The sequence below is a fragment of the Artemia franciscana genome, chromosome 21 (genome assembly GCF_032884065.1).
Source record: "Artemia franciscana chromosome 21, ASM3288406v1, whole genome shotgun sequence".
NCBI classification, from domain to species: Eukaryota; Metazoa; Arthropoda; class Branchiopoda; order Anostraca; family Artemiidae; genus Artemia; species Artemia franciscana.
The window spans coordinates 15,644,864-15,657,232 of NC_088883.1; the positions used below are offsets into that span (position 1 = coordinate 15,644,864).

Genomic DNA, 12,369 nt, shown 5'->3' on the forward strand with positions numbered 1-12,369 from the left:
TGGATTTAAAGCATGATGTTTAAGAAGAAAATATCCGGAATATATCTTAGGAATGATGAGGGGGTGCTAAAGGCTGCGGGAGAGGCAGTCATTATGTGGCTCGGTGGCGTGAATTGACATGGATTGTCATGTTTAGGATGACTTGCGAAAACATGAACCAATAGATTTAATGCATGATTTTTAACAAGAGCACATTTGAAAATGTCTTAGGAATGATGAGGGGGTGATAGAGGGTGCCAGAGGGCCAACCACACATTGCCATGGTGACGTGAATTGCTTGAACCAACGAGTTCTAAAGCATGCAATTAAGATGGAAGGTGATAAAAGACATTTTCGACTTAGGAGGATTGAAATCTAATGCTCAGTCAAAGAAATGAGGCATTTTCATTAAGACCTCTCAGAGATACCTCTTAATACGGCTTAAATTTATCTCTAATAGCAACCCCCTCTCTGGAATTAGTTCGTATTCTCTGGAATTAGTTACTAGGGGATGAGCTAGCCACATATTGTCATGGTAGTGTGAAATATGCATAGTCTTGGCTCAACAAAACGTTGTATTTCCATTAAAACCTCCCAGAAATACTTCTCAATATGATGAAATCTATCTCTAGTAACAAGCCCCCCCCCCTTCTAAAATTGGTTGCTAGAAAGTGGGCCAGTCACATATTGTCAATGTGGTGTGAACATCAATGGGCTTGACTCAAAGAAATGTAGCATTTCCAGTAAGACCACTCAGAAATACCTCTTAATATAGAATAATTTTATCTCTAATAACAAACCTCCCCCTCTAGAATTGGTTGCTATGGGGTGGGCCAGCGACATATTGTCACAGTGGCATGAATACACATAGTCTTTGCTGAAAGAAACACCCTACTTTCATTAATAACTCTCAGAAAATTTGGATTAAAATTATCTCTAACACCAACTCATACCACTAGAATTGCTTGCTAGGGCGGGCTAACCACATATTGGCACAATGACGTGTATATGCATAATCTTGACCCAAAGAAATGCGGCATTTTCATTAAGAGTTCTCAGAAATAGCTCTTAATAGAGCACAAATTTACCTCTAATATCAAACCCCCACCCCCTGAAATTGCTCGCTAGGGTTCCCACCTTTCTTTAATTGATTGTTTTTTTTACTTATATTTTTTCCTTTATAAGTTTTTTAAACGTTTTGTTTTTTCGTTCGTTATGCTTTAACTACTTTTTCTGTGTTTTAATAATGCTTGAAAATTTGTCTTTATTAACACAAGTAATATGTACGAAAGTATGTGTCCTTTAGATTTCTTGTTCCAGGATAAAAGTTCAATATGTTTTCACTAATGCAATTTAAGCATCTTGTAGTCCATGTACATTGGTATGCTCGTTCAAGAGTTTCCTCTAATATAAGTGTTAGATTCTATATAGTGAAGAGGAAAATGAAGACTTTTGATCATGTATGAAGATGTACGATATTTTAGCCATAATGATACTCTAGCTTTTATTTCATCTCTGATGCCACAATCAAGTTCCAATAGAATAAAAGACTATTAATTAAAAAATGCGCTAAGAGCAACACGCAATATTATTTGATAACACCTTCTAAAGCATTACTAAAAATGCAGATGCACTTCAAATGTGACTAAATTCCAGTAACCTAATTTCCCCTCTGCGTGTCAATTATTGCGGACATATGGGAACACGCAATTCATTTAATTATTCTAGTGTACGCTAACAGGGAATTTTCCTTGCGTGTAATAGGTTATCATATAGAATGTATTACCCGAATCAAAATGTTAGAAAAACTTTCATAGTCCAACTGGTTAGCGCCCCATTCCACTGAGGTGAAATCCCTTTCGAGTCCTAATGTAGACAAAAATCTTTAATTAACAAATGTTCCCTGAGAAAAAAGAAAACCGCATTGAAAGAAAATGACATCTCTTGCAGTGCTATGCAACATCCCACGTGTACACTATTACGCAACAGCCACGTGTGTGCCAAGTAGTCTCTAACAAGTCCTATTATGTAACATCCCAAAACTTATTAAATAACAACCAAAGTAAACCCTCCCTATGACGAAACAAGCACCGAAGAAAAACATTCCCTATAACGTAACATGCATCTGCTTCTTGAAGAAAATTAATAACACCAGGGTCTTGAAGGAATCGCCGTTAAAATCAGATCATTAAAGGAAGAAAGGAGTAGTGGCTATGAGTCCCTTTGAAAGCAGAGGCCGTCACTACTCACTTCATTTGAAGTCCGTAAGTGTGAGTAGACCTTACAAAGGAAATTAGAGGAAAATTATAAGGCCTCGAAAATTAACACAATAATGTCACTTGTTCGTCTTTGCAACAAGTTCTCTCATGTATTTTAGGTTCCAAAACACATTTTTTGTTCATTTTGTAGGTCTTCCGATGGGAACTGTTTTGTCTCCCTATTTGGCAAATTTTTACATGAAATTCATAGAACAATCCGCTTTGAATAGTTTCCATCAAAACACTTTCACTGGTTTCGTTTCGTTGATGATATTTAGTCTGTTTGGGAACGTGAACAGCACTCTATAAAATATTTGTTGGTGCATTTGAACCTTTTTGAATCGAATCTTCAATTTACAATAGAACTGGAAGATTCAGGAAAGCTTCCTTTCTTGGATGGTTTAATTCTAAAAAATACTTCAAACCTTAATTTTTCTATATACAGAACACCTACCCATAATGATTTTTATCTACATTTCTCGTCAAACCAACCTCCCATAAAAGGAGGGATACCAATATCTTTAGTCGAAACAGTTTGAAAAATCTGTTCACGTAATCATGTAAAATCTAAATTAAATAAGGTTAGAGATGGTATCGCTTGCAATGACTACCCAATCAACCCTATTGAAAATGTCAGAGAGACGATTAAAAAAAGGTAAAACCGAAAAGTAGGGAACCCCTCCCTCTTGCTTCAGTTACTCTGGCAACCGAAAACAAAACTTTCATCATAATTTCATCCACAATCTACATTTCACCAAATTTTAAATCTCAGCGACAAACTTGGGAAATAAATCTCTCTGTTTCTTTCAAAAATGGATAAAAAGTTGAACAATTTTTCTACTTGTGAAAAGACAAATCTGACCCTACACTGGATAGTGGTGCCTACAGGGTCCCGTCTTCGTGGGGGAAGCTTCACACTGATAGAGCAAATGTAAACACTAAACTTCAATGGATAAGTCTCTAAATATGAAACTAAAACTGACAATTTTGATTCTGCTTTGGCCCTCCACATTTTTGAAAATCTTGATCATTTAATTCTTTGCTGAAAATCATAGAACTGATTTCCAATATTTCAATTTTTGTGTGTTTACTCGTTCTATTAATGTCAAGAATGTGACGAATAGTGTCCAGTATAAGTTATTTAAATTTTCTTCTACAAGAATCCCGGCACTCTTCCTGGAAGTTTTGTATCCGATGCAATAACGTTACAAAAGTGCATTTAAATAAAATCTCGATGTGTTATTTTAAGTTTTTAAACCCTTGACATAAAAAGAGCAAAAAAACTAAAACTGCTTTCTGCTGTATTAGCCTCTAGCAGCCTTAATCTGTGATATGTTAGTAGTAACAGCAGTAAGGAACTCCAACCTTTAAACCAAAATATCCAACAGTTGGGTAAAATTACCCAACAACAGAGGTAATAGTCAGAGTATGTTTTTCAGCCTAAGTTATAAACAAGATTTTAAGTTAGAACTATTTGGTAGTTACAAGTGAAATGTATTCCAATGAAATACAGGAAGCGAAATTAAAAAGAAGTATAAAGCATGTTAAAGTCGATCAGCAGGTGATCTCACGTCATCGATTTTTAGAATCATCTTCACCATTTGAGTAGCCAGCAGAATTTGCTGTTTCTTGCTGTGAAGAGTTTCAATTACATGCTGCACTTTCATGTCTAGAAAAAAGAAAAGAAAAATCAGACTTCGATAACTTATAATCTTGAAAAAAAAAGAAGATTTATTTGATATCTTCCGCACAAAAAGCTGACACTTTCATTTCAATACTAAATACCTATTAAGACTATGGTAAGCAATATCTTAGCGTCTTTGGGGAAAGAATACGAAACCTTATGTAGGACAACTTTATAATAGTAGTTCAAGTTTGAGATTAAACAAAGTAAGACAGTATTACTGTCTTAGTAAGACAGTAAGACATCAAAGTAAGACAATATTCTGCCCGCATAAAACCAAAACTATCTTGAATTCCCGATGCAATCACCGATATGTACAGTCTAGTATTATAAAGTTTGTCATTACATGCTTCTTGGAAAAAAAATTACACAAAATAGTTTTGACCATTTAGACTTGAAAGACTTTTTCTTTTTAATTCACTATATTTCAATCACACCATAGATTTTTAGTAAGCCCCAATCCTACCTCATCCACCATCACGAACCGTCTAAGTACAAGTTCAAATAAATGAAATCAGACCGTAATTACAATGTTCCAGGCAAGAGAGACTAAGAATATATATGAATATATATATATATATATATATATATATATATATATATATATATATATATATATATATATATATATATATATATATATATATATATATATATATATATATATATATATATATATATATATATATATATATATATATATATATATATTATATATATATATATATATATATATATATATATATATATATATATATATATATATATATATATATATATACATATATATATATATATATACATATATATATATACATTCTTAATATTCCACGCCAGGGGGTCCTGAACAATTTAAAAACATTATGTCCAGTAAACGTGTACGTTTTGATGTTTCGAATGCAAAAGAGTAAATTGATAAAATAGATTTCATGCGGGAGGTGTAAATGCTTCTAAACTTAACGGTGCCTAATGAACTATCACTAGTTGTGATGCGGATTAGAAAGATTAAATAAAAAAAAACAAGTCTTTTTAAATGAAACTATGGAGCAACATTAAAACTTAAAACGAGCAGAAATTACTCCGTATATGAAAGGGGCTTTTCCTCCTCAACACCCCGCTCTTTACACTAAAGTTTGACTCTCTCTTAACTCTACTTTTAAAACAGTAAGAAAATTTAGCGTAAAGAGCGGGGCATTGAGGAGGAAAAGCCCCTTTCATATACAAAGTAATTTCTGTTCGTTTTAAGTTTTAATGTTGCTCCTTACTTTCATTAAAAAAAACTTGTCTTTTTTATCTAATTTCTGGGCGTTTTTGAATTAATGCATGTTTTGATCTTGGCTCTCCGCACATAAATAATTAAAAAGAAATTTGCATATTCATTAATTGTAATTAATCGGAAGATTTTGAGAAAAAAGGAGTGAGGGAGGAGGCCTAGTTGCCCTCCACATTTTTGATTACTTAAAAAAGCAACTAGAACTTTTAATTTTTTACAAATATTTTCATTGGTAAAAAATATACACAACTTACGAATTAACTTACATAACGACCTTCTATATTCGTATGTTTTTATTGCGTATATGAGGGGGTTCAACCCTCGTCGATACCTCGCTCTTTACATTAAAGCTCAGATTTTGTCCCAATTCCTTAAGAATGACCTCTGAAACACAAAGGCCGTATAATGAATAGTTGAAGTTATTAAAAATACGTTAGCGTAAAGAGTGAGGTATAACGAGGAGGTAAACCTGCTCCTTACTTTCAGTAGAGAAAACTTTTCATATTTATTTTTTCATTGCTTTTTCAAATAATGCTAGAAAATCATCTTCCCCCATGAGAAGTTTCTCCATGGAAATATCCTCCCACGTAACCCCCCCCCTCAGCTCTCCCCTCTAAACCAAAAAATCCCCCTGAAAACGCCTGTACATTTCCCAGTAACCATTACTATATGTAAACACAGGTCAAAGTTTGTAACTTGCAGTCCCTCCCACTGGGACTGCAAGGGAGTAAGTCGTCCCTAAAGACATATTAGGTTTTTCGACTATGGTGAATAAAATGGCTATCTCAGAATTTTGATCTGGCGACTTTTGGGAAAAAATGAGCGCGGGAGGGGGCCTAGGTGCCCTCCAATTTTTTTGGTCATTTAAAAGGGCACTAGAACGTTTAATTTCCGTTAGAATGAGCCCTCTCGCGACATTCTAGGACCACTCAGTCGATACGATCACCCCTGAAAAAAAAAAACAAACAAATAAACACACATCCGTGATCTGTCTTCTGGCAAAAAATTCGAAATTCCAAATTTTTGTAGATAGGAGCTTGAAACTTCTATAATAAGGTTCTATGATACGCTGAAACTGATGGTGTGATTTTCGATAAGATTGTATGACTTTTAGGGGCTGTTTCCCCCTATTTCCTAAAATGAGGCAAATTTTCTTAGGCTTGTAACTTTTGATGGGTATAACTGATCTTGATGAAACTTATATATTTAAAATCAGCATTAAAATACGATTCTTTTGATGGTACTATTGGTATCCAAATTTGAGAGTTTCGATTTTTTAGAGTTTCGGTTACTATCGCTCCTTACTACAGTTCGTTACCACGAACTGTTTGATTGAAGACAGTCCAAGAATTTCACCATGCAATACTAAATACAGGTAAAGCTAAAAACAGTAATTTTGGCTGTTAAGTAAGACAACTGAAAAAAAAAGACAGAAAAAAGCTTTTTAAGATATTTACAAACTCCCACTGTAATGCCTCCAAGTTTGGTACCTTGTGGGGTCCAGCAGGTTATATCACATATCACTCCAGTCGGAGTTGGTGGCTTCTTCGTGGAGGATGAATATCTTCTGCTGCCGTCCAGACAAAAAATCGTCCGGACAATTAATTTGACGCTTGGCTCCCAACGCAAGTTACGGCATGCACTGAGATGAGATATAAGGTTAAACACTTTGCGAAAATCAATCACAGCAAGATCAACAAACAACCCGGGGTCTCTAGTGAATTTAGAATATGGACGAACATTCTTACAATGTAGACCGGAATTCCGCATTTAGAGAGTCCTCCGTACTGATATTTGTCTAGATTCATGCACTCGAGCCAACAGGCAGCGAAGTATGAGAGACTCCGTCACTTTCGCAAAGCACGGGGTTAGGGAGATGGGTCTGAAGCCATCACAACCCTTAGGTGGGTTTACCTTAGGAATGACACGTATGTGTGCTTTCTTCCAAAGCAAGGGAAACACTCCGGAGGCAAAACACAGATTAATCAGAGTAGAAAGGGATAGGGCAAGGAACATAGCAAATTCGTGGGTAAGTTTTGCAGGGATTTCGCCAGGAAAAGGTGTAACTCCTGTTTTTATTTTTCTCAGCTCCTTGTACACACCTGACTCACTGAGTTTAATCAGACCTTCATGGGGACAGTCTTCAAGCAGATACTCTTTTTGCTGGACTGTCACAACAGGAAATGTAGTGCATATAAAGGTTAAAAAGCCGTTTACAGCAAGAGACCCCAGTAATCTTTCGCTATCGTAACAGTAGGTTTTGACGACTTTCCACTTAATTTCTTGACGGAGAGATGCCATTAGGCAGGCTCACTGTTCAGAAGTGGCACAAATTCATCACGGCTATATTTAGTTTTGGTGTTGCGTATCATGCGCACTACTTGAATCCGTATAATTGCTCCTTGGTTTGCTTTAACACATACGTAAAATAACTTCGTTCACGAATTTTAGCTTTTATTATAGGGGTAATCCATGGTTTGTCGTATTCGCACAACGGAACAAGGGGAACATCAGCTAAGCTTCTGGATAATATCGTTTCTGATGTTCTTTTGAGTTTTCCTAGGGCCCTTATCAACGATGTATCCCCTCACTTTGAAGTTTCAGCTAGCTTCAGAGCTGCAGCAAAGAGGGTTAAAGCTAAGACATCAAGAAGGTTTACAGTGATCAACCAAACTGCGACAATATCGACAAGGTAGACTGGTATGATGTTGTAGGTGAAGTTCAGAACGCAAATTCGACGTTTACTTTATTTTATGAAAATGACTCCAGCAGTCGCATTGAAACCATTGAATAGAAAACATTCAAGTAAAATACCTTGGATTAAACCTGTGATTCTGAAGCAGTTAAATGATAGATATAAATTGTTTAGAGCTCAAATAATGAACCCGACACAAGAAAATAAGGAATTATATAAAGCTTATCGAGATAGTTGAATACGATTTTAAGAAATAAAAAAAAAGAAATATTTTGAGTTTCAGGAGAAGAAAAGATGCCACAGAAAACTTAGGTATTTTAAGAGAAGTTATCGGATTAAAAATAAATAATGTGCCTGATAAATTATATAATGTGCCTTTAAATTTGGAAAATAAAATATATAACGAATTTCACAGTTGTTTTTCGAATATTGGTCCGAATCCAGTAGCTGATAAAAGCGACTCGATGTGCGAGTCTACTGAGGAATCTGATTGGAGTATCTCTTCACCTTAGACTTATAGTAGTTAATGAAATTTTACGTCTCAAGTTTTATGTGAATTAATTAATGAGTGTTTTATTCAAAGAAGAATTTCCAGGTTGTTTTAAAGTTGCCCATGTAACCCAAATTCATAAGGACGGTAGTCAAATTAACTCTAAAATTCATTACGTAAATATTGTCGTTTAAATATAATATGTAACGAAATTCATAGCATATATTATCTCCCCTACTCCTCACTAAAACCGCCTAGTTACGTATTTGATGAACATAATCAAACCACGATGACCATGTGTTTTATCAGGGCAACATAGAACATAGGAACATAGACTTTTATCGAGCACCCGTTCTAAAATAACTGAAGCCTCGGCATCTTATTTTAAGATGCAAGAAGATTATTTTAAAATTTTAAGATTTAAGATGTAAGACATCCTATAAAGTTGCAAGCTTTGACCATCCAAGAAAAAATATGCAAATCAGAGCAAGTAGAATTGTCTCTAAACTGAACAGTGATTAATAAATAGCCACTATATACGACACGCTTTAAACTGGAAAAACAATCAATGGTACCGGATGGCTTGAATTATCACTTATTAAAAAAATCCAAGAATTTCACCGTGTAAATCATGCTAAAATTAATATTTTTTTTCGAAGTATACCATCACAGTAAAGTAAGGTTATTTATAGATGTTCAGAAATCAAGAAAAGCAAAATCCCTAGTACTCCAAGTTTTACAAAGTGGTATAAGAAGACTAAAATTGAACGTTTTCAGCAAAACAAAAAATGGTAATTTGAAGTGTCAGATGCTTCTAACACGTTCTTTTGTCTTCTTCATGGAAAGCAGGGAGAGGGGGGTAAGTTTTTAGCTCTCACTGAAAATGTACTGATTTTCATTTGTATTAGCGCAAAATTCTATCTATTTTTATCTTGTCATTGCAGGGAAGTTATTTTGCACTTTACCTGGTGTTCCTGTTTGAAGACAATCGATCCCTAGATTAGGATTATTCTCAGCGATTTGTCTTGCTTTGACTTCTGTCAAAGTATGAATAGGCGATAGGCCAGAATTTTCAGCAAGGGCTAATGGAATAGCTTCAAGTGAATCGGCAAAAGCCCTAAACGCATACTGTTCCGTACTTTTAATCTGAAATAGAAATATATCTATATTAAACGCTGGCGAAAGATAAATTGGTATAATACACGTAATGAAGCAAAAACACAACTTAAAAAAAAACAAATTAGAGAAAGTAATTAATTTACAAATATAATTAAAACAAGTACAATTATAGAATATCCACTTTGTTTTTAGAAACTTGGAGAACTTCTATGAAAAAAAGGATATCTGAAATCAACTGCAAGTTGCTCCAACAACTCCAATTCAGATGCACATTCAGCTATCCCAAGTTAAGACGAAATTTGCGTTCTACACATATAGCCAAGCGTATATTAAAAAAAGATATTAGTTGTTGCTTCCCATGCAATAAGATAATCTTTGCAATGTTTCCATTCTTTTTATTCATAGATTGAATAGTCACGAAAATTCGTTTTTTACGTTATTTCAGTGCTGTATTAGTAGCACCTAGGTTACCAAAGTTAATTTTAAGCACTCTCCCACTCTTAGAGAAGTACAGATTTTTAAGAAGTATTTTGTTGTAATAACTTGTTAATTATGATTTTAGACGAGTATTGGGACCGGTATCCTAGTTTTGTCTAAACAGGAGAAGCAGTTAAAAGTTGGTAGATGCACGGTCTACATGAAGATCTTATTATTTCCGAAACCGCTCTAAATTCAGCCCTTAAATACTCTTTAATTATCGGAACACCACCCTCATTTATATATTTGAGACGACTTAGGAGGCAGAAGAAGACCAGGGTTATACTTCTTAGAGGTTTTCCCCTGAATCTTTGGATTTCAGTCTCGAGCGTGGGGTCTGAGTATATACATTAGTTTCATTTAATGGTCTGAGATTTTTTTTTCTGTCTTAGAACCTTTGCTAGTAAATCATGAAATATTGTCAAGTTCTCAGTAGTAGCCCTAGAGTAGACAAATGGTTTTAATCGACTAAAAGCTACCAGACACGTGAACATTAATTTATTCCTATGAATAAATAAACAAAACAAAAAAAGAAACAAAGAGTGAGGCAAAATTGTAAGAAAACTATTGAAAAGTAATAAATAGCTTAAGAATTTTTTTAAGGGGGGGGGGGGGGCATTGACTACCATTCTCCATCCTTCTCAAATGTGTGAACCTAACTGACAGTTAATACATACAACCAATACTTTTTAAATAAAACAAACCCGTTTTCTTAGGTTTATCGAAGTTAACCAGCATGGAAAAAAAATTTTATTACGTTGTGGTAGGACAATCAATATACAATTTCTTTTCATCCTTTTTCTATTGAGATAAAATAGCCAGACTCAATTTTAAGAAAAACAAAGGAAAGAAAGGGAAAGTAACAAAAAAGGAAAGTGGAAAATAAAACAGACCTGAGAAGCACTACACGGCATCTGTGATTTTTCTCAAGAAAACATGCTTAGGTAACTAGTAAGGCGACTTAAACACTATCCAGACTGTAAGGCTTCTTAATTTCACAGAATTTGTCTCCCAGCGCAAAAGAATATAAGAATATGACTCGAATATAAGAATATGAAATTTTTTTAAATATTCAATCAAATACGAAAATGGGTAATTCACTAATAGCCCTAATAGTATCTCAACGGAAAACACACGAGAAACTGGACCCAACTCCTCCACCGTCAGTAGAAAAGTATATAGCATGGACAAATGGCAAAACAATACAGGGATTTGCCAACTTCACAAATGAATTATATCCAGTACTAAAAGTGGCATATAAGTAAAACTTCACCCTGCTAGGACTTTCCTATAGTCTTTCCAACTAACCTTATCTGCTTCTTTAACCACGGCCAGGGAGCAAGAAATCTCTGGGGCTCCACCTCCATATACAATTCGGTTGTCACGAATCAAATTACGGACAACACACATTGCATCGTGCAGACTCCTCTTTGCCTCTTCAATAATCATTTTATTAGATCCACGGATAAAAATAGTGACGGCTTTTGAGTTTTTGCATTCTTCAATGACGAGCATTCGATCTTTGGTTGTTCCAAAAGTAAGTTCGCGGACTAAACCAGCAAAACCGAGCTTAGCTGATGTTAATTCTTCAAAACGAGGGACGATCCGGCCACCAGTAGCAATGGCGATAAGCTAAAAATTAAAAGTACAATGGTAAATGAATTGACAAAATGTAAACCTTTCCGCAATACTAATTAGTAAGTGAAATAAACAGTGACTTTCAAAGAAGAACTGGAAAACGATATGACATTTTTTTTTCATATTAAAAGTGAAAAATCATTCTAAAGATAATGTTTAGGCTATAGGCAACAAAAACTTCATCAGAGACAAGCCTAGCCAAACAAAAACAAAATTATATCCATTCTATAAGTGTTGCTAGAACTAGTATCGCAGACGATGCTAAAATTTCCCCGGATACCAATTTTACATCAGTTTTAATTACAATACGATTTCTGATTTCCACTCTTGGTCAAATCGAGTAAGCTATATTATTAATTTAGTTTTCGTAATAAGACTGTGCATGACTAATTTGCTAAAATAACATAAAGCTCGTCATAAAAATATAAATAATTTAAAATACACGTTAAATATAATTTCATCGATGTTAATAATCTTAAAAAATAGCCGATCAGTTTAGATTGACAATAGCCAAACAAAGCAATTTGAAAAGTTAAAAGAAAAATAAGACGCTTAAAATTCACAATAAAATCATGTACACCAATTTTTATATCTCATTGTTGGCAAAACAGTGTTAGGTATTAGTTCCAAGTCTCTCAACTTCATGCATCGGAAGTTAAGTTTTGGAAGGGTTGAAATCTCTATTTAACTTCTTTATCCGTTTAAATACTCCAATGCTTAATAGCACCCAAGTGCATTTACCATTTATTATTTGTT

The 12,369-nt window shown here is 34.4% G+C and overlaps 1 protein-coding gene across 1 annotated transcript in view; it reads right to left on the reverse strand.

Moving 5' to 3' along the window:
- Positions 1-3,710: 3,710 nt before the first annotated feature.
- The window catches only part of LOC136040994 (T-complex protein 1 subunit epsilon-like), a 47,549-nt gene continuing 38,890 nt past the window's right edge, over positions 3,711-12,369 (reverse strand). Inside the window, exons 7-9 of the mRNA XM_065725489.1 lie at positions 11,284-11,607; positions 9,345-9,525; positions 3,711-3,906 (exon numbers count right to left, since the gene is read on the reverse strand). Of these exons, the coding sequence (XP_065581561.1) occupies positions 3,782-3,906; positions 9,345-9,525; positions 11,284-11,607 (630 nt within the window). The 3' untranslated portion in view covers positions 3,711-3,781. The remainder of the gene's footprint in view (positions 3,907-9,344; positions 9,526-11,283; positions 11,608-12,369) is intronic.